The 23095-nt window shown below is 40.2% G+C and overlaps 1 protein-coding gene across 42 annotated transcripts in view; it reads left to right on the top strand.

Moving 5' to 3' along the window:
- PTPRD (protein tyrosine phosphatase receptor type D) overlaps positions 1-22078 on the top strand; it is a 1707428-nt gene extending 1685350 nt beyond the window's left edge. For all 42 annotated transcript variants that reach the window (XM_030566328.1, XM_030566329.1, XM_030566317.1 and 39 more), the window contains 7 exons: positions 1510-1795; positions 2280-2458; positions 3826-3952; positions 5034-5159; positions 11061-11215; positions 14690-14825; positions 21865-22078. In XM_030566328.1, coding sequence (XP_030422188.1) covers positions 1510-1795; positions 2280-2458; positions 3826-3952; positions 5034-5159; positions 11061-11215; positions 14690-14825; positions 21865-21933 — 1078 coding nt within the window. In that variant the 3' untranslated portion in view covers positions 21934-22078. The remainder of the gene's footprint in view (positions 1-1509; positions 1796-2279; positions 2459-3825; positions 3953-5033; positions 5160-11060; positions 11216-14689; positions 14826-21864) is intronic.
- The last annotated feature ends 1017 nt before the right edge of the window (positions 22079-23095 follow it).

Genomic DNA, 23095 nt, shown 5'->3' with positions numbered 1-23095 from the left:
TGGCAGTGTCCCCCCATTTGTGTGATGAAGTAATAAAGATTGAAGGAATAAGAAACATTGACTTTTTAGTGAGATAAAATGAGGGGGAGGAAGCCTCCAGCTGCTATTATAGTCCAGGCAGGATGTTAAAGGGTGACGTTGGAGAGGAGCCCAGGCTCCCGCTGTTATGATAGTCCAGGCAGTACAGAATCTTTTCTTTAGACATGAAAGGGGGGGACTGATAGAGCTCAGCCTCCAGGTGCTGTGATGAAGACGGTTACCAGCCATTCTGTACCATCTGCTGGGGATGACCTGGAGTCACTACCATTTTTACCCAGGCGCCCCTGGCTGACCTCACTGAGGCCATCCAGGAGCATTCACGGGCTGAGGATGAAGACGAATATCAGTCATATTGTACTGTCTGTCATTGGGAAGGGGATGCTGGTGTTCAGCGCTGCAGCACCCCGTCTACCAGCAGCATGCAGTACACATAGGGTGACATTGAAAAAAGGCGAGAAACTTTTTTTTTCCACTTTTTTTTCGGGAGAGGGAAGGGTGTATATTGACAACATATACCCTGAAACAGCCGGGAAAATGTTTTTGACCCTTCAGCCATTGGGAGCTCAGCCAAGAATGCAAATGCTTTTTGGAGACTCTGGCATAGCTGGAGTCCTCAGTACCCCCTCCCTCCCTCCATGAGCGTCCATTTGATTCTTTGGCTTTCCATTACGCTTGTCACACAGCACTGTGCTGTGGACTCTGTATCATAGCCTGGAGATTTTTTCAAATGCTTTGTCATTTCGTCTTCTGTTACGGAGCTCTGATAGAACAGATTTGTCTCCCCATACAGCGATCAGATCCAGTATCTCCCATACGGTCCATGTTGGAGCTCTTTTTGGATTTGGGACTGCATCGCCACCCATGCTGATCAGAGCTCCACGCTGGGAAAACAGGAAATGAAATTCAAAAGTTCGCGGGTCTTTTCCTGCCTACCTGGCCAGTGCATCCGAGTTCAGATTGCTTTCTAGAGTGGTTACAATGGTGCACTGTGGGATACCGCCCGGAGGCCAATACCGTCGATTTGCGGCCACACTAACCCTAATCCGACATGGCAATACCGATTTCAGCGCTACTCCTCTCGTCAGGGAGGAGTACAGAAACCGGTTTAAAGAGCCCTTTATATCGATATAACGGGCCTCGTTGTGTGGATAGGTGCAGGGTTAAATTGGTTTAACACTGCTAAATTTGGTTTAAATGTGTAGTGTAGACCAGGCCTAAGCCTTCTGCAGAGTAGTTAATGCTTTCAGTAGCTTACCATGAGAGCTGAGGGAGCTCATCTCTCTCAACTCTAGGGCCCCTTTATAGTAGCTGGAGTTAATATTAATGCAGGAGTGAAAAGCCCAGAGTCACTCCTGTGTCTTAACCTTTGAAGTTATCTGAAGTGGATGCCATAAAAATATACAAATTGTGTGAAATTTAAACATCCTTTTCCTTCACTTTTTTTGTATCCCATATTTGGTTCTCTTTTAGTGCTGGAGTCGGCAGGACTGGCTGCTTCATTGTAATAGATGCCATGTTAGAGAGAATAAAGCATGAAAAGACTGTAGATATTTATGGCCACGTAACTCTAATGAGAGCCCAGAGGAATTACATGGTTCAAACAGAGGACCAATACATCTTTATCCATGATGCACTGCTGGAAGCAGTGACATGTGGAAATACCGAAGTGCCAGCCAGAAATCTGTATGCATATATTCAGAAGCTGACACAGATAGAAACAGGAGAGAATGTCACAGGAATGGAACTGGAATTTAAGGTACTGTATGCAATGGGGAGATAAAAATGTATTGGGGTAAATATTTTGTGCTAAATCCTACGCTAGTTGATCCTAGGAACTTCAGGCTCTTTCCTGAGGCTAGAATTTTACAATTATGGGCCGGTATTTTGAAAAAGAAGCTTACATTTTTACACAGAATTTTTTAACCCTGATTAATATCCAGACAAGTATCTTCCATAGAGCTATTCCTTTATTGTTAGAAAAGGTTGTTATTCATGTTCATGATATTTAATATTTCTAATATTTTTCATAAGTATAAATAGAATGTTAAAGATATATCATGGTATTAAAAAAACAGATTGTAAATATCTAGTTAGTACAATTAGAATGTAGGAAAATAACCATTTAAAATTAACAGAATTTTTGATCAGCCAAAACAGAGATAATCAAATCAGAAATCAGACACTGAAATTGTTGGGTTTTGTCATTTTTTTTCCTCAATTTATTTTTCTCTGTTCAACAGCGTCTAGCTAGCTCTAAAGCTCATACTTCAAGATTCATCAGTGCCAACCTTCCATGTAATAAATTCAAAAATCGCCTTGTTAATATTATGCCATATGAATCAACGAGGGTATGTTTGCAGCCGATCCGAGGAGTAGAAGGCTCTGATTATATCAATGCCAGTTTTATTGATGGATACAGGTACTAAATGTTGGTGTATTGTGATGTGAACTGTTTAAAACTTTACAAAGTTTACATATACATTTATATAATGACAGTAAATTGCAACAAAATTCAGAACAGCACTGTTTGTATACGTGACACCATTCCATGTTGGTTTTCATTTTTAATTAATGAATAATAGACTCAGAACTATTTTCTCACCTCTATGCACCTCACTGTGCAAGAAAAACTGTTTTTGGCAGAGAACTCAGTTTTAATAATCATGCCTAACTTCAAGCATGGGAGTACTCATAAGTCAAAGGGATTGCTTATATGCTAGGCTAATCTTCTGCTTAAACACATAGTTAAATTGGGACCTCAATTTTTTCCTGAGTGTTCCATTAAGAGAGGCAGGGAAAGAAAAGACAGAGGATTTATCCACCTAAATCAGCGGATATCCTGAGATCTGTGTGGATCTTGTTGTGAATCCATTAAGGCCAGGGCCTTGCACCAAAGGAGCCATTACCACACAGTTTCCAAACCCTCTCCTGAGCTACCACCATTACAACATGTTTCTTCAGGAGCCAGCTGTCATTGGCTGATTAATCCAATGGCTTCATTGCACAAACCATGAAGGGGATGCAGTAAATGCTAATGCTGCTTGGAGTAGTACTAACTTCCACTCCAATATGTTTGACTACCCACTGAGTCAGCATGCTACAGAGAGTGGCTCCTTTTTGTCTCCATCCTTAAATCTTCATGGAGCCGGAGGGGTTCCTGTGAGATCAAGTGGCAAAGGAAGCATTCTCAGAATCATAGCTTCCCCTTCTATGCACCACTGCCCCACTGCAGATTCTGGCAGTTTGGCACCCTCCACCTGTGGAAGGAAAAGTATGGCCATTAGTTAGGGCAGTATTAAGACCACGTGTGGCAGCCCATATGACTCTTAAGGGTTTTTTGAGCCTCTGCACCCTCCTCACTTTTGCTGGAGGCATTAAGCTGTTGAATGAGTTAATAAAGAAGCTGTGTGGTGCTATAATTCATAAACCTAATAGAATGTACGACAGTCATTTCTACAAAATGAAGAAGCACAACTAAGTGTTTCCTAAGTGCTTTTTATGACACACAAAATTGAGCTATTAGAGTTGCATTAAAATTTAAATAATAATGATAAAGACATACATCATAATATTAACAGAGCAATTTCCTTCACAAAGTTCTAAAAATAAAAAATGCCATTGCTTGATTAAGCAATCTTAATAGGTTTTTAATGTGCTTACCATTAAAAATATATATCTTGTCCTTACTTTTCCTCAAATTTATATTGTCTCAATATAATGTTTACATATAAACAGAGAGCATTTGAGTGTCATCACTTTGGGTTTTTTCCCTTGTTTTTGACGTAGGCAACAAAAAGCTTACATAGCTACACAGGGACCTTTGGCAGAGACAACTGAAGATTTCTGGAGGATGCTCTGGGAGCATAACTCCACAATCGTAGTCATGCTTACCAAACTGCGAGAAATGGGCAGAGTGAGTATTGTTTTAATAGCCTCTTTAGGAGAATTCACACCTTCCTATAAATCTCCCAAAAGTAAAGATCAGCGATAAAGATCACTGATTGTGTTGAACAATAAAATTAAATCATCATACGAGAGGCTAAAAGTCTTAGCTGTTCCATTTCTGGGTTTCTTTACATCCCAACTTTTCCTGTGTACTTATTATGCTGACCTTTGCAGATTCAGCAGCTTGTTAACAGTATTAAATCTCATTAAGCTTCCTCTTGGTATAATAGAAGGACTGAACTAGTTTACAGAAATGGTAGAATTGTACCAGTATAATGAACTTGGTATATGGTAAGTGATATCAGAATCAGGCTTTATATTTGGAAGACTAGGTGGCGCAGGGAATTCATAATAGCTATAAAAGGCTAGATCCTCAGAGGCCAAGGAGCGCTTGAGGCAAATGAAGGGAAGGAAAGGAAAAATGGCTTTAAGATTTGAATGCCCTTATGAACTGAAATCACCAAGAGTTGCAGATTTTGAGGCACTATGTGATCATTTTTGAGAAATAACAATTCAACTGGTGTGCAGGAAGCAGTTCAGAAGCTATACGTTGAGTTCATTGCGGACCTGTGAACTGGAGGCCTGAAGATAACTTTTTCATTCCTTTTCAGAAATTTTTATTTATTGGAAAATGTAAGAAACAGAGTACTTAAATTAAAAAAAAAAAGGCTAGTGGATCTAAGTCTAGTTCTTAGTGGGCAGGTGTCAAGCCACACCGGCGAGACTGCCATCAAAACTGATACTAAAGCCCCAGGTGGCAGCTGCAACCCTTCTTCACAGTGTTGAAAGTTGGTGGGACAAAACCATTTTTCAGCATTGTGACTGATGCGACAGCCCGGTGACAGGGCAGTTTGGAGACACTGGCAATGACACATGCCAGGGCTGTATCTATTTTATGGACAAATAGAAGAATTTAGGTTTTAGTTCTGTTAGTAATGGTATTCTTCATGAGCACTGAATTTGCTATAATTAAAACAGATTATAACAATCCTCAGTGATGAAGACATGGTCATTTGTAACACAGAACTGGACTTTTTTTTTTTTAATAGGAAAAATGCCACCAGTACTGGCCAGCAGAGCGTTCAGCCAGATATCAGTACTTTGTGGTGGATCCCATGGCAGAGTACAACATGCCACAGTATATCCTAAGGGAATTCAAGGTCACAGATGCCAGGGTAAGTTAGCTCAACATAATTCTGTTTTCTATATGTTTATAAGGAGTCCAGTCTCTTCCCTTTTCTTTTTTATCAGCAATGCCTTAAGGACATTCTTGATTCCCAGACCTAAGCAATAGCCAAAGAGAAGGGAAAGATAACAACAACCTTGTAAGAGAACAACTGGCTGTAATTCAAACATAACATCTGGGCAGCACAACTTTTGGAAAGTTTTGTGTATGTGTTTGTGCTGAAAAGCATTAGCTGATTAGAAGGCCATGTTCCCATTCATTTCTTCCTCCAGACCCTGCTTGATACTTATTTTTGGAATTTTCATCACTTAAGGCTGTAAATATGTTATTGTTCTGCACAGCTCTTTAGGTCATGCATGCTTGAAGGTTAATATGGTGCGATTTAAAAACAACAGAGCAAACAGCATTCTTAAGAAAAGTTAACAAGCTTTGCACATTATAATTTGATTCTTGGCATAGCTTACTCTTTAGCATTCTAATATGTCTGCAGAGAAGAGCTATACAGCCATGACTCTGGTTTGCTAATTTGCATTATGCATTCCTTATCTGGACTGCTGAGTCCAAGGTTCAGCACTGATGGAAAATTAACTGTATATAAACCTATTTTTATAGGAATATCTTTGACCATCCTCATACTGTGATTTCTAACACGTCACATGGTATGGTAGGGAAACCCCTACCCTGCTCCATTTTTGGAAGCACGGTAGCTGACTGCAGCAACATAGCAGGATGCTGTACTTCTAAGCAATAAAATCACTTAGCGCTCCAGATCCATACCCAAGAAATTAGACATTACATATATAGGGAACCAATATTTATAATGGGCGCTTCAATCCGGAAGAGAGAGTTATAACATGATCCAATAGCTGGAAGTTGAAGCTAGACAAATGTAGAATAGAAATAACGTTCAAAATTCTAACAGTGAGGTTAATTAACCAATGGAATGACTTACCAAGTGGTGCTCTAGTTCAAACAGGAATTAATTCAGGGCTGTCCTATGGCCTGAGTTATACAGGAGGTCAGGCTAAATGATCACACTGATCCCTTCTGCCTTATAATCCGTGAATCTATGATTTCCTTCTATTATTATGACTAGATTGCTGATGCTAACATAGGCTACAAATAAAGGTAGATTAGACACTCAAAACAATTGTAGGTATTCACCCATGAAAGCTTATGCTCCAATATGTCTGTTAGTCTGTAAGGTGCCACAGGACTCTTTCTTGCAGTTAGCTAAATGGCATTTTCATTAACCACGAGGAACATTAAGACTAGTATTGGGCTAAAGAGGCTGGAATTTGACTTTGCAAAGACAAAAACAGGCACCGTTTGGATTGGTTACCACTTTATGTGAACTACCAAAATAGAGTGAGGTTCATATAAATGACCCATCTCTAGGTAACAAAGCCGGAGAAGGAGCGGCTCATAGCCAGGTGACCTCCTTTGTAGATGGATAGTAAAATCATTCTGTTCCTCTTAAATTGGAATATATGCAAGTGACATGGGTAACCAGTTACACATTACAGTCAGTGAGGAGCAAAGAGTCAAAGATGTAGCTGAAGAGGATCGTTTGCAAACGATCCCCAGGGTAAAATGCATTCACACGGTATTCATCAAAGAGTTTCGAGTTAACAAACACATTGTTTGTAAAAATTAGTGGTTAGTTTGCAAATTGATAAAAGGGCAAAAGTTATCAAATAACTTGTATGCCACAAATAGCTTGCCTCGCCTTAGTATTAACACACCTGCTAAAAAGTTCATTGCTTTAACCTGTGAGGAGTACATCTCACCAATCCTGTTGTACCACTCCAGAGTCCCTTAATGTTAATGTTTCCCTGGTTTTGAAGACGGCGCTGCCCTAATGGTTCCACTTGTGTTAAATGACTATCTGACAATCTTAGAGAGGTATATGGTCTGATTATCCAAGGTGATGAGAATCTGTGGCTCCCATGGACTTCAGTGAAAGTTGTGGGTGCTCAGCACATACTAAATTCAAACCTGTTCTTTTCTCAATGTGTGGAGTGCTTAAATGACTAAATTACACTAACGATAATGGAATTTATGTAACTAAATCACTGGCATATCCAGAGCAGAATAAACACTTTATTTTTGTTACCATTCTTCCTCCCTTTGATGTGTAATGTCTTTTGTAAGTTGATAATATCATCAACATCTGGTATGCTGCTTTTGTAGGTGTTATCACTGTATTGCACGGTGAACTGTCATAAAGTCCAGGTAACCTCCATAACTGCTCCAATCAATGATTTCTAACTGCTTTACACCCACTGTCTCTGTAAACTACGAGGATCATCGACTTAGGGCAGTTTCATGCAGCACTAGCCTATTAGTGATATCTATAAGAGAGCATTATATACTCTATAAGCTCATTGAAAGGCAGTTGAATAGCCCTGGTGAGAGGCAAAATAGAAGTCCAAATGATCAGTCAATCAGTAGGATTACACATTAAAAGTAACCTGGACCTCTTTTTCTCAACACAACAATTTGGATGTTCGTGTGTTGAAAACAGCACTTTTTACTCTGTCTATGTAAACTGTTACAAATATTTTTAAATAAAGATTTTAATAAAGTTTTATACTTGGAACTTGACTGCTATAGGGAGAGATATCTCACTAAAAAAAAAGCCACACCATTTATAATGCCAGCAGGATAGGGAAGAGATAACGTAAGAGACTGCAGATCCGTTCCCAATCTACTTTCATGCTAGTCTAAAATCAACAGAGTGACTTTATAAACTATGGTATAATCATTAAATAACATATATGTTCTGTTAATTGCTGTTAAAACAGGATAGGAACAGGTTTTACAGACTCCTGTCCCAGACAGGCCCCTTTAAAGTTAAACCTTTACTGACAAGTAAGTTTCACAATATTGAGATAGAAATTAGTGATCTTTCCAGCCACTGCCTGAGCAGAGTTTTATCTTAAATTTAAAGATAATGTTGGTCCAGTAGATGCTTCCTAAGCACAGGAACACTAAAGGACTGCTGTCTCCCTCGTTAATATCTAGAATAGGCACCAACTCCATGGGTGCTGCTCCAGGGCTGGACCACCTACAGGGAAAAAATAGTGGGTGCTCAGCACCCACTGGCAGCCCTGCTCATCACCTCCCAGCACCTCTCGCCCACTGCAATCAGCTGTTCAGCAGTGTTCAGGAGGTGCTGGGGGCAGGGCACGCTCAGGGAAAGGGGTGGAACGGGATGGGAAGAGGCCGGATGAGGTGGAGCGGGAGTGGGTGGAGTCTAGGGGAAAGGATGGAGTGGAGGGTAGGGGGTAAGTATTGAGCACCTCTGGGAAATGATAAAGTCAGCACCTGCAATAGCTAGGATGTTGCCAAAGTGTCACATAGGAGGTTTTCTGTTCACTTGTTTGCTCGAGAGAATGTGAGCCATTCTGTTACTAGAGCACCTCTTGCCAGTTGATTTATGGAACTGCACTTATAGTGGCTTTGGAGGGTACATTGTAGTACGTCTTTCAAGGGAGGAATGATACCATGGAGGCCATTACAATGGAAGAGAGTTTTATCCTGGGAAAATGACATTTTAGTAAGAAACATTAGCAAATAGCTTAAGTTGGGCTTCTTAAGGGGTGTAGTGCTCTAAAAAACCACACAAATTGTGCTCACCGGGTGCAGTTTTTGAAATATGCATTTATTTAAATTGTATTAAACAAATTCTTCAACACTAGAGAGCTCACTGTCACTGAGGTTTTTTGAGGGGAACACTAAGGATTGATGAGTCAGGCTTAAACAATGTCTTTGTTGTTTCACTGGATTTTAGTGAGAGTGCTGTGTATAAGCTCCCTGTTTTTCCCACACATCTGTAGACTTGAGAGGTAGAAAGCCCCAAAGTACCAGTAGAAAAATAGGAACAAATGATTGCTTTTTATTTGGTTAATTTTTTTAAATGACCTATACTTCAGTTGTCAGAGTAATCATGGCTAAATATTTTGGTGGGAAACTCCTCTGGCCTCTACCTTCCAATCTGCTTTTCCCATAATTGTTTAGATGATCCATTGGTTTCACTCTGTAAAAGACCATTTTGAAGAAATGGCATCTGGTGCTAGTTTTCTCTTTCCTCTCCTAGTACAATGCCACAGTTACAGCCTAAAGGCATGGTGACATGGCATATGTTATTTCTGTTTCATGGCAGAAAAGTGGATGCCTTCAGGAAGTGTAAGGTGTCCAGAAGGCATGAAGGTTAGCAGCAATAGCTCAATGTATGTCAATCCTTTTAAAAGTCACAATTTATACAGATTGACAGTGTTCAAAATCAGCAAGCACAACATCTGAGTGTTTAAAGCAACTGTATTCCCTAGTATTGTGTTACACTGCATTTTTCACTTACTTTACTAGCCATTTAAATGTTAACCAGGCATTAAACATGAAGTGAAGTCTACATTTGACTTCAGTACTTGTGGCTTTATTCCAGAAGTAAGAATGCTACAGTATATGCAACTTTAATAAGCAATCATGCTAATCTTCATTTAAGAAAGTAACCACAGAGGCATGGATAGTTCCTGTAGATTTGTAATGAGAGATGGAATCTTCTATCTATTGCATCATTAGTTTAAGTCCAGTCCAAGTTGCTTGCGACTGATAATCATTGTGAGTCAGTGGATGTTTAGTGTATGTGAAATGAGTTGGTGGTCTCAGTCTGGCTCCTAATAGACAGGTGTCGACATCACAAAAGAACACTATCACAACCGGCATTCTCAACCTCTCTGGTCACTCAATAACAGACCTAAAGGTGGCAATTTTGCAACAGAAAAACTTCAAAAACAGACTCCAAGGAGAAACTGCTAAACTTGAATTAATATGCAAATTAGACACTATCAATTTAGGCTTGAATAGAGACTGGGAATGGCTGAGCCATTACACACACTGAATCTATTTCCCCATGTTAAGTATTCTCACACCTCTTGTCAAACTGTCTGTAATGGGCTATCTTAGTTATAACTACAAAAGTTTTTTCTCTTAATTAATTAGCCGCTTAGAGTTGGTAGGACAACTCCCACCTTTTCACATTCTCTGAATGTGTATATATGTCTCCTTACTATATGTTCCATTCTGTGCATCTGATGAAGTGGGCTGTAGCCCATGAAAGCTTATGCTCAAATAAATGTGTTTGTCTCTAAGGTGCCACAAGTACTCCTGTTCTTTTTGCAGATACAGACTAACACAGCTGCTACTCTGAAACCTAGCATTATTAGTGGTAGCTTTAACAGAGAAGGAAAGGACTGAATGGGAATGAACTACCTTCTGTAGAGATGCCTGTAGAGATGGCCCAGCCAAGCAGACGTTGAAGCATATTGGCCAGGTAGCATGGGGAAGCTTGCACTGCCGCTGGCCATCCTGTACCTGTTTTCATAGATTCCGAGAACAGAGAGGACCATTGTGATCATCTAATCTGACTTCCTGTTAACACAGGCCATAGAACTTCCCCAAATAAAGAGAGGATTTGAATCTTGTGGGCTATAAATCCAGAACTTCTCGCAAGTATTTAATTAAAAAAAAAATCCCACCAATTAACTAGCTCCCAACTTCCTTGTCCTCAAACTCTCTTTTTCCAGGATCTAAATGTCAGACAATATTCTAGCCAATGCTGAGAGTAATTTGAGCATTGTCGTGGTTAATGAAATTGCCCTTTTATGTCAATGTGGAATAACTGCAAAACAAGAGGAAAAACACAAGCTCATCAGCATTGTGACTGGAAGCATCTTAGTAAATGTGATCTTAGCCATCTTTGCTCTTTGCATATTTTTTAACCTCCCAATGTACATTTTTCAAAATTGCTGTTCTGGTTTGCTGACTGACTGACTTTCAACTCCTGGCACATTCTTTTGTGGTATACTGTGTATGTCTTTCATTAAAGGATGGCCAGTCCCGAACAGTGAGGCAATTCCAGTTCACTGATTGGCCAGAACAAGGAGTGCCAAAGTCTGGAGAAGGATTTATTGACTTCATAGGCCAGGTTCATAAAACAAAAGAGCAGTTTGGTCAGGATGGACCGATCTCTGTTCATTGTAGGTAAGTAAAAAACCTCAGTGCAGATTGATTGTTTTTCTTGATCAAGAAGATATTTTAAATTTCAAAGTTGACTTTAGAGGGTAGCTAATTGGTGTGAAAGTGTAGAGATGAATGGAATGACTTCCCAGATGAACTATCAGAACTGTGATAAAACAATCTAACGCAAATCCCTTTTATCCCCTATATTTCAGTAATGTTGAAACTATTTTGCGGTGTAATCCCTTTCTGACACTAAAGGTGCCACTGAAATAAGAGGAAACATGATTTTTTCCTTACAAATGATCTTTGCCAAAGGATAAAAACAATCCTGGTCTATGCTGCATTCAGCACATAGTGGGAAATGCCCTACTATAGAGTTTTCAATAGTAATTAGCAGTGAGGCCATTATGGTGATGGTGATCATTACCAGTAAACGTGCTAGATGTCCTTGAGTAGCAGGCTGGGTATAATAATCAAAACAGGCCAAAGAAAAATGGTTTCTACATTAGACAATCCAGTGTTATAGTAACCATCGCATTCAGAGACTATGTCCACAGTAAAGTCAGTGTTTTTTGACTAAGCTAAAAGCTCAGAATGTAGAGCTTACCCTCTGAGGAGGTGCTGAATACCCTCAGTTCCTTTTATAAGTGAATTGAGGATGACAGCAGCTTTCAAGATCAGGGCCACAGAAATAATCCTGAGTGAGTGTATGTGTCTGGGGAGGGGGGTTATTATTTTATGTCAACTTGCTTTGGTTACAATATTCTAAAGTCTCTAGCAGATGGCTAAAGATAATATATTTATCTTTGATCTCTTACTTAATAAATTGCTTTCTATAAATTCCATTAGGATTTTAGAAATTAATTTTGCAACATTAAAGTGTATTTTTGATAGTTTAAATTGTATTGTTTATATAATGGGGGGGCAATTAATACAGGTGCAAGTTTCTTTCTATGGGCTGAATAATGTCCTCTTCTCCCATGCAAAGGCCAAGTAGAGGTTTGGTAGAGGGTATATATAAACAAGAATGGAAAGGGAAATATCCTAGCCCTGCCAAATCCAGCAACAGCCCTTAGTTAAGACTGGATGCACTATTGCTCTACTGCCCTGGTGGACTTTAGTAACAGTTGGGACCTCTATTTCCCTAAATAGTGGATCTGCTGGACTATCTAAACCCCGCCTTTGCTGTGTCCCTAAATACCCGCTACATATTGCTAAGAAGAAAGGCACTGCAGAGCAGAGTTCTGTGGTGCATAGGGGGTAATGGTTTATCTTGCACAGACTCTCCAAGATTAGACCTGTCCCACCCTAGGTGACTTAGGGATTTATGTGCCAGGGGAGTAGTGGGCAATGTTTGGCCCCTTGTGTGGGCTCAGATGAAAAAACAAATGGTGGCCCCTTTTAAGTTCTTTCCAAGCCCTGCACACACATGATGTTGAAATGAGACCCCACTCACAATAAATTATGAAGATCATTATGGGCTTTGATCCTGCGCCATTGTAAGTCAATGGGAGTTGCACCATTGACTTCAGTGGGAACAGGATCAGGCCCAGTAAGATCATACCTCTTCATTCTTGGATGCCTTAGCAGCAACAAAATAGTTAACATTGCTGACATCTAAGTTGTCATTATTAGAATCATTCAGAATCAAGATCTTGTGCATATGAATTGGAGCATTTCAAACCCACCTCAACCCCACCTCTTTACAAACTCTTCACTGCTGCATAGCTCAATCTAACCCCTGCAGCCCTGTTAAAAAAAATGCTTATGAGCTGTATTCTGACCTGTTTTCAAGGGATTTATTTGTAAAGGGGAAGACCAGGGAAATTCCTCACTCTCTGAACTTCCTGCTCCCTGGTTCCCTGTAATTTTTCTCTCTTCTATATATTTGTTCTGTGGTTTACTTACCTACCACTCTGACATTGAGTGATGTTTTTCCCTTCTCTAGGAATTTTACAAACAAATCAATGTGTTACTATTTAAAACTTTCTAACCTCATTAGGCAGTTAATTAAAAAGTAGGTAGGTCAGCAAAGGACTTTTCCTAAAATCCAAGGCTCAGTAGAAATAGCGTACACTGGGACCAGACGTAGATATGTGCCAACTTAGTGGCCATGCAGGATCCTGTGATTTTAATGTGGCCCTTTCTTTGTCAGCATCCTCTCTCAGCTGATTTCCAAGACCTTACCCACCCTGCGGCCGATCCCAACACACACAACCCTTTAAAGATAAACTCCTCTCCCTGCTTCCTCCTAGCTGATAAAACACTTATGGGCCCCTTCTCTAACTGTTAAAACTCTACTGCATGCCCCTAATGAAAAGCATCCTTCCCAACCCTGAGGAACTATCTGGGTTATGAAACTCTGCCGAAGGCCCTGTGACTTTTACTAAACAGAGGACCCTATGAATAACATGGCTAGCCCTTTTATATACTGTCATAGCAGAACTGAGCTCACCACTTTGCTTGAGACACATTGTATGAGCTAGGTCTTTAAACACTGCTAGAGGTATTGTGGACTTGTACTTACATCATTGTTATGACTCTTTAGAAATCCTAAACATTGTTTGGTGAGAAAAATCCACACTGAATATGCTTGTCAGCTTCAGCCCAAAGTAAATGAATCCATCCATTTTCTGCAGACTTTACCCAAGCGTTACACTTGCTGCTTAATTAGGATCTGAAAATGTGGAGATTTTTCGTATTATTCAGTGTCTTCCTCATTAACTAACTCTCCAGATGCTTTCTTGCTTCTCAAGAACACAACAGCATGAATTAATTCACTCCTCTTGCTGGTTTAAAAAGTTCTAAATAGTTGTCTTAAAGTAATAAGGAGTTGAAAAATATTAGGTCTGGAAACAATCAGACTTGTTTAAAAGAGCCATCCATTTTTGTTTCAGTTCTCAAATTTGTTGCACGTGAAGAGTAAGCATTGTAATATTCCTCTTCGAAACAAGCTATATTTTTTCCACATACATCGTATTTATATTACATTGTGTGTGAGAATATTGAAAATTATGTTAAGTTCTCCATTAAACGATAAAAACAAAGAAACTGAAGTATAAGGCTGGTGCTCTGTCCCTAACTTACCCCTGCATATTTCAAGGGTCTCAGAACATATGTAATAGGACCAAATCAAGTTGAGATAAGGACAGAGAGGTAGCCTAAATTCTGGCTTCCATTTCTTTTTTCATTTCCAGTTAGACTATTGCCAGGCCAGTGAACCCTCTCATTTTCCCCTACCACACACTGACCACTGTACATTCTTGGTCACAAACAAAATCACTTAAAATGCTTCCTGACTATCCAACTTTCATTGGAAGTACATTAGTACAAATTTGAGTTTGCCAGAGAATGGTCACTTTGTCAATGTGTATAATTTCCACACAGAAGTTTTGCTTATAGAGCCTTTTTCCATGTAGATGACCACAGCTAAATAATCAGCCAATTCTTTCAACATTTTAACTGTCAATTAACACTCCTTTTTTATTGCAACAGTGCAGGTGTTGGGAGGACTGGAGTATTCATAACCCTGAGCATTGTGTTGGAAAGAATGAGATATGAAGGTGTTGTAGATATCTTCCAGACAGTCAAAATGTTAAGGACACAACGGCCAGCCATGGTACAGACAGAGGTGAGAAGAATAACATACATATGCATTGTAGGTGGCTGGGTGGATGCAAGGTTAGGAATGGGAGGCCATGGGAGTGAGGTTTCCACAACCAGGAATGTATATAGGAGGTATACAATTTACTTTCCCTTCTTAAGTACTGTAGCTATGTATGTAGCCTGTGCAGTGCATTTAGGCTATTTCCCATTCTGTGGATAGGAAATACCACAGCCTGGAAAATGTCCATTTTAGTGGTGACTGAAAAAGATATTTGTGTGACTCTATTTTCTAGAAGAAACTTGAGATGGAAACATTTCCCATGTCATTTTGAATTTTTCCTTCATGCTAATAATCTATATTCATAATCAGGGAGCAAAGTTCGGCCTGTGGGTGCACCCTGTTGGCTTCTGTTCATTTGGAGGGCAGAATGTGTCCCGTGGCTTGAAACTGAGGCTATAGTGTTTTTATGGTTATCCAGACTTCATATAAACACAAATTTGATTGTTTGGCATGAAAGCATTACATCCCTGTGAGGGGCAAAAACCCTAGATTACAACTTTTTGCCCTGGGACACTATAAAATTAGTGATCTCACTGTCAGTGAAAGTTCTGCAGTCTGGTGAGGGAGAGGTCTTGGCCACAGCCAGCCAGCCTGTTCCTGGCCCGATTCAGGAATCATCCCAATTCATAAAGAACACATAAGTACATGCTTAACTTTAATCATATAGTTAAGTACTATTTAAGATAAAAGGTGCTGAATGTCATGAATTGGAGCCTTTCACTCTCAGTTCTAAGCCAACAGATCAGTCCCATAAAAAGAGGGAGAAGGGGGGAGGAAAAGCATTTGTAGAACCTTCTACAGCCTTGGGTGGCTGATAGTGACCATTAAAATGTTTATGATTTGAAATTTAATATTGATCCCTGCACTTTGCCATTTTGCTCTAAGAAAATGACATTTGTTCAGTAAAAATTAGACAGCCCTACTCTTAGTGTTTTACGCACGCGCACACACTCTTAGAATCATAGAATCATAGACTTTAAGGTCAGAAGGGACCATTATGATCATCTAATCTGACCTCTTGCACAATGCAGGCCACAGAATCTCACCCACACACTCCTGTATCAAACCTGTGTCTAAGCCATTGAAATCCTCAAATCATGGTTTAAAGACTTCAAGGTGCATAGAATCTTCCAGCAAGTGACCCGTGCCCCACACTGCAGAGGAAGGCAATAAACCCCCAGGGCTTCTGCCAATCTGCCCTGGAGGAAAATTCCTTCCCGACCCCAAATATGGCGATCAGCTAAATCCTGAGCATGTGGGCAAGGCTCACCAGCCAGACATGCAGGAAAGAATTCTCTGTAGTAACTCAGATCCCACCCCATCTAACATCCCATCACAAGCCATTGGGCATATTTACCGCTAGTAGTCAAAGACGAATTAACTGCCAAAATTAGGCTATCCCATTATACCATCCCCTCCATAAACTTATCAAGCTTAGTCTTGAAGCCAGATGTGTCTTTTGCCCCAACTACTCCCCTTGGAAGGCTGTTCCAGAACTTCACTCCTCTGATGGTTAGAAACCTTTGTCTAATTTCAAGTCTAAACTTCCTGATAGCCAGTTTATATCCATTTGTTCTTGTGTCAACACTGGTACTGAGCTTAAATAATTCCTCTCCCTCCCTGGTATTTATTCCTCTGACATATTTATAGAGAGCAATAATATCCCCCCTCAGCCTTCTTTTGGTTAGGCTAAACAAGCCAACCTCTTTGGGTCTCCTTTCATATGACAGGTTTTCCATTCTTTGGATCATCCTAGTAGTCCTTCTTTGAACCTGTTCCAGTTTGAATTCATCCTCCTTAAACATAGGAGACCAGAACTGCACACAGTATTCTAGATGAGGTCTCACCAGTGCCTTGTATAACGGTACTAACACCTCCTTATCTCTACTGGAAATACCTCGCCTGATGCATCCCAAGACCACATTAGCTTTTTTTCATGGCCATATCACATTGGCGGCTCATAGTCATCCTGTGATCAACCAAATACTCCAAGGTCCTTCTCCTCCTCTGTACTTCCAACTGATGCCTCCCCAGCTTATAACAATAGTTCTTGTTATTAATCCCTAAATGCATGACCTTGCACTTTTCACTATTAAATTTCATCCTATCACTGTTACTCCAGTTTACAAGGTCATCCAGATCTTCCTGTATGATATCCTAGTCCTTCTCTGTATTGGCAATACCTCCCAGCTTTGTGGCATTCTCAAACTTTATTACCGCATTCCCACTTTTTGGCCAAGATCAATAATAAAAAGATTAAATAAGATTGGTCCCCGATCCGTGAGGAACTCCACTAGTAACGTCCTTCCAGCCTGACAGTTCACCTTTCAGTATGACCTGTTGTAGTCTCCCCCTTAACCTGTTCCTTGTCCATCTTTCAATTTTCATATTGATCCCCATCTTTTTCCAATTTAGCTAATAATTCCCCGCGTGGAACCATATCAAATGCCTTACTGAAACTGAGGTAAATTAGATCCACTGCATTTCCTTTGTCTAAAAAAATCTGTTACCTTCTCAAAGAAGGAAATCAGGTTGGTTTGGCACGATCTACCTTTTGTAAAACCATGTTGTATTTTGTCCCAGTTACCATTGATCTCAATGTCTTTGACTACTTTTTCCTTCAGAATTTTTTCCAAGACCTTGTATACTACAGATGTCAAACTGACAAGCCTGTAGTTGCCCGGATCATTTTTTTTTCCCCTTTCTTAAAGATAGGAACTATGTTAGCAATTCTCCGGTCATACAATACAACCCCTGAGTTTACAGATTCATTAAAAATTCTTGCTAATGGGCTTGCAATTTCATGTGCCAGTTCTTTTAATATTCTTGGATGAAGATTATCTGGGCACCCTGATTTCATCCTATTAAGCTGTTCAAGTTTGGCTTCTACCTTGGATGCGGTAATATCTACCTCCATATCCTCATTCCTATTTGTCATCCTACCATTACCCCTAAGCTCTTCATTAGCCTCGTTAAAGACTGAGGCAAAGTATTTGTTTAGATATTGGGCCATGCCTAGATTATCCTTAACCTCCACTCCATCCTCAGTGTTTAGTGGTCCCACTTCTTCTTTCTTTGTTTTCTTCTTATTTATATGGTTATAGAACCTTTTACTATTGGTTTTAATTCCCTTTGCAAGGTCCAACTCTACATGGCTTTTGGCCTTTCTAACTTTATCCCTACATGTTCTGACCTCAATAAGGTAGCTTTCCTTGCTGATCACTCCCATCTTCCATTCCTTGTAGGCTTTCTGCTTTTTCCTAATCACCTCTCTGAGATGCTTGCTCATCCAGCTTGGTCTACAACTCATGCTTATGATTTTTTTTCCCTTTCTTGGGAGGCAGGCTTCTGATAGTGTCTGCAACTTTGACTTGAAGTAATTCCAAGCTTCCTCCACCTTTAGATCCCCATGTTCTTCAGTCCAATCCAATCCCCTTACTAATTTCCTTAATTCTTTAAAGTTAGCCCTTTTGAAATAAAAAAACCTAGCCACAGATCTAATTTTGTTTATCCTTCCATTTAGTTTAAAATGAATTAGCTCATGATCACTCGAACCAAGGTTGTCCCCTACTCACCAAAACCAAATCTAAAATCGCATCCCCTCTTGTTGGTTCAGCAACTACTTGGTGAAGGAATCCATCAATTATCGCATCTAGGAAAATCTGAGCCGTATTATTATTACTAGCCCTTGTCCTCCAGTCTGTGTCTGGGAAGTTGAAGTCTCCCGTGACCACACAATTCCCATTAGTATTTACTTCATTAAAAACATTAAAAATGTCTCTATCCATATCCAGATCAGATCCTGGCGGTCTGTAGCACACCCCAAGCACTATGTCAGGGGAGGCTCTAGTAGCTTTCTTCCCCAATGTGATTTTTGCCTAGACAGACTCTGTCTTATCCATTCCATCCCTTCTTATTTCTTTACAGTCTACCTCATCATTGATATACAATGCTACTCCACTGCCTTTGCCTTTATTTCTGTCTTTCCTAAACAGCATATACCCTCAATACCTGTACTACAGTCATGACTACTATTCCACCATGTTTCTGTTATCCCTATAATATCCGGTTTCACTTCCTGCACCAGAAACCCTAGTTCCTCCATTTTGTTGCCTAGGCTCCTCGCCTTGGTGTGCAAACATCTTAATTCTTGCTGTTTGGCTTCACTCACATTCTTTTCCCAGACATTCTACCACCAGTATCACCTATTAGAATTGTATCTACCGTACTCTTCCTCCATATGTCCATTCTCCTACCCACGACAGTATCCTTTCTTGCTTTGTTTTCTTCCCTCTTGATGTTAAAATCTTGCGTGTAGATTAGCTGGACATCTCCCCACAATTCATAGTTTAAAGCTCTCTTAATCAGTTGTGCCAGGCTCCATCCTACAAGTCTATTTCCCTCCCTACTCAGGTGAAATCCATCCCAAGAGAACAGTCCTCTGTCCATGAATTCCTCCCAGTGGCCATACATCCCAAAGCCCTCCTTATAGCACCACTGCCTGAGCCATCTGCTGCTCGCTATAATCTTGTCACACCTTTGTTGGCCTTCTCTAGGAACAGGCAGAATCCCACTGAAGATCACCTGAGCCTCGATTTCCTTAAGTGTCTTCCCCAGTGTGGTATAGTCTCCCTTGATACGTTCCAGCGAGAATCTAGCCGTATCATTCGTTCCTACATGAAGGACAATCAGCAGATTCTTTCCTGTTCCTGTTAGGAACCTCTTCAGCCTCAGGTCCACATCCTGTATCTTAGCATCAGGCAGACAGCACACCCTTCTGTTCTCTGCATGAGGTCTGGTTACAGGCCTGTCTATTCTTCTCAGTAAGGAGTCCCCAATCATGTAGTCGTGCCTTTTCCTGGTGACGGTGCAATTCTCTGGTCTATCCCCTGTTCCCTCTGGCTGCAAGTCCTCTCGATTCCTATTCACCCTTGCAATCCTCTGCAATCCATCCCGTATCCTCCTGGGGCTTATGTTTGATGTCATCTCCATTGACTTCCCCTCTCCTTATAGGGCTAGCTGCTCTTCTCTTCTTCCTTGCCCTCTCACCTTCAGCGACCACCTGCTGTGCCCCTTCTTCATTTTCCAACTCCGCAAACCTGTTCCTGAGCTCTATTGCTCCTTCACTAGCCCGTCTTTTCCTCTGCCTGGTTCACTTAGTCACATGCTTCCACCGACCACTTTCCTCACCCAGCAGTCTCCCCTCAGAGTTCTTTGGTTCTGCTTCCATCTGCAAGTCTGATCTTTTCCCTTCGGCCTCATCATGTGTTTGCTCCATCATCTGCTCGAACTCCCTTCTAAACTTGATCAGAGTTTCCACCTGCATCTCCAATCCTCAGATCTTTTCTTCCATCAGCTCTGTCAGGAGGAACTTCATGCAGATTAAACTCTTTTCAGGTACCCTCTCCAGGATCACATACATGCTGCAGCTTCCACATCCAGTCATCTTCATTGTGTCTTCCACTGCTTGGGTCACTACAACTGCTGCCTCTGAATTGGTCAGAGTAGTTACTTAGCCAAGTAACTCACTGAGACAGAGTTGAAGAGTAAACTCCATTTATTTTCCATTACCTTTATTGCTGTAGAAAATGTACATTTAAGCAAAATGAAAAATATCTACTTTCTGTCCCATTGGTTCCTATAACCAAATCTAACATATAGAAAAATAAGCTTCTGTGGAGTCCACATAAATATAATGCTGGGCTGTGCAATGTATATACTTTCCCTCTTTCTACTTTAGCTTACTTGTGGATGATGTGCTTCCACTCCAGACTGAAAGTAGAAATCTTCCATGCACTGTGTTAATTTCATCCAGAACAGAACAGAAGTCTAGGGCTCAATCTTGCAAGATGCAGCGCACTCAGGTCCCCATCCAGCTCATGATAAGTCCTGTTGAAGTCAATTTGGCTATTCCTATGCTTAAAGTTAATCATATGCTTAAGTACTTTGCAGGTTCATGTCCAGAATACTCATACCCTGCAGGATGGAGCCACTAATGATCATGGCAAATTAGATAAACTGAAGTGGGTGTGTTATGATATGGACTGCTGGTCCAATGGAAGCTATTGAATTGTGATCTGAGTGAAATGAAACCCAGATCCTTAGGGCTGCAAGACTGTAGCATCACATGAACGAGTCCCCTAGACAGCTTCAGTATTTTGGAGGTTTTAAAGAAACAACTTTTGTTCTTTCACATTAAGTGAGGTGTGCAAGTTTGTTGCACTCCAACATAAAGAGACTGCTACTGTGCTATGTGTGCAAATGTGATGAAGTGCTAGGAGTAGCACTCACACTGAGTGTTAGTAAACCTCAAGCCCTCTGCACTTCCACACCTTTACTTTCAGGTGCAGAAGATAAAAATGGATGTAGGTAGTGTAAGGAGACTTAGCTTGAAGTATAAGCTGCACCGTGTTAATCAGGTGCTTAACTTCACATTTCTCTCTGAGCCCCTAATTCCTGCCATTGAGCAGTAATAATTTGGTAACTATACAACAAGGCAGGATTGGATCCCCCTGTGCTTCCTGACAGGCTTGTGTTTATGTGTGCAGCACCCTACACCTGGGCTGGGAGGGACTGAGACCAGAATATGGTGTTTTAGCATATTAGTCATATTCACGGAAATGCTATTTGAACATTTTATTAGCAAGTCTCAAACAGTATGAAATAATGCAAAAGGTAAATCTTAATGCACTTCCCTTAGACAAAAAGCTTTCTGCTAATCCTCTTGTACTCATTCAGAGCAACAAACGCTCAGTAAATGAATATATATTCGCATCACAAATAAGCAGGCTCCATCTAAGGAAAATGTTATTGCATTCAATGATCATCTCAACTCATCTTTGTTTACTGTAACTCAAATCAGTGTGTTCTGTTGATGACAGCAGGAGGATATCACTGAACTGCTGTGGCCTCTGTGGGATATAGTGTATTCACAGCGCCTCTGATTAAATGAAAAAACAACAAAGAGGTTTTTATATTTTCTCTCTCTCTCTTTTTCTTCCAGGATCAATACCAGTTTGGCTATCGAGCCGCACTGGAATATCTGGGCAGCTTTGATCACTATGCAACGTAAAACCCCCTGACCCATCTTGGATTTTTACTGCAGGCCCTTTAAGATCCAGAGAGCCTCTTCTGAGCCATACAGTGTGCTTGAGAAGTACTTCTTAACTCCTAGCTAAAGACCAATTAGTGGGAATATTAAAAAAAAACAAACCACACAGACACACACACACACACACACACAAAACAACCCAAGAACTATTCCAGGTGGACCAAGAATTCACAGTTTAATCACCTAACCAGAAATATAATAAAAGAATCCTGACTGGTGAGGCGTCTGAAGGATCTCATTTACAGATACCTCAAGGATTCAACTTTGGTTGAAATTAAAGGGAAGAGGAAATTATTGCAAAGAACCATCATCTTGTTCAGGATTGCATGATTGTTGCAAAGATGAATCTTGAGAGTACTGCAATTCAGTGCAAGATGTTTGTTAAAAGGCCGGTACCTGGCTTCTTAAAACAAAATGGACTCTTTGCTTCAACATCACCCCTTCCCACCATAATGCTCATAATAACACTTTAGGGGAAATGGGGGAATGTTTAAAAAGAAAGTCCTTGATTTAGTTTTTTAGTATTGTAAAGATACTGCTGACCTGTGCTTCATTTTTAACTGTGTAAACTTTTCCCTTTTTTTAACAAGAGTTTATCATTTGATGAAGTGAATTTAAAAAAAAAGTTGCATAACTGTTCATTTTTTGTTTCAGAATTGTAGATTTTTTTTAAGCTGTAGAACTGTTATCTGTAATATCTTGCTGTAGAAATGTTAAATAATTTGAAAATTTGCACATTTTTGTGCAGTCCTATATTTATCTACAGTACCACATTCTTCTTAGATATTACAGTTTGGTTTAATTTTGTTTTTATTTTAAAAAGAAATACTCTTAATCAGTTAATCAAAGTGGGGCTTTTTTGGTTTCTTTTGGAATCAACAGGGAGGCGCAAAGTATAAAGCTGCTACTAACACACACACACTGCTCTCTTTATAATTCTCTATCCATATCTATCTCTAGATATATCTACAGATATACAGACAGATAGATAGATACACACATAAATATATATAGATGCATCAGTTCTTCCATGACTTGGATTTATTGAAGTGGTGGGAAAGTTTTCCAGAATACTACATTCAACCCATATGGTACTTTTTGAACATCTCTGTATTTCCAAAGT

Source organism: Gopherus evgoodei, chromosome 6 (genome assembly GCF_007399415.2).
Source record: "Gopherus evgoodei ecotype Sinaloan lineage chromosome 6, rGopEvg1_v1.p, whole genome shotgun sequence".
Classification (NCBI taxonomy): domain Eukaryota; kingdom Metazoa; phylum Chordata; order Testudines; family Testudinidae; genus Gopherus; species Gopherus evgoodei.
The sequence above is the reverse complement of the archived record's forward strand: the minus strand, read 5'-3'. Positions and strand labels throughout refer to the sequence as shown.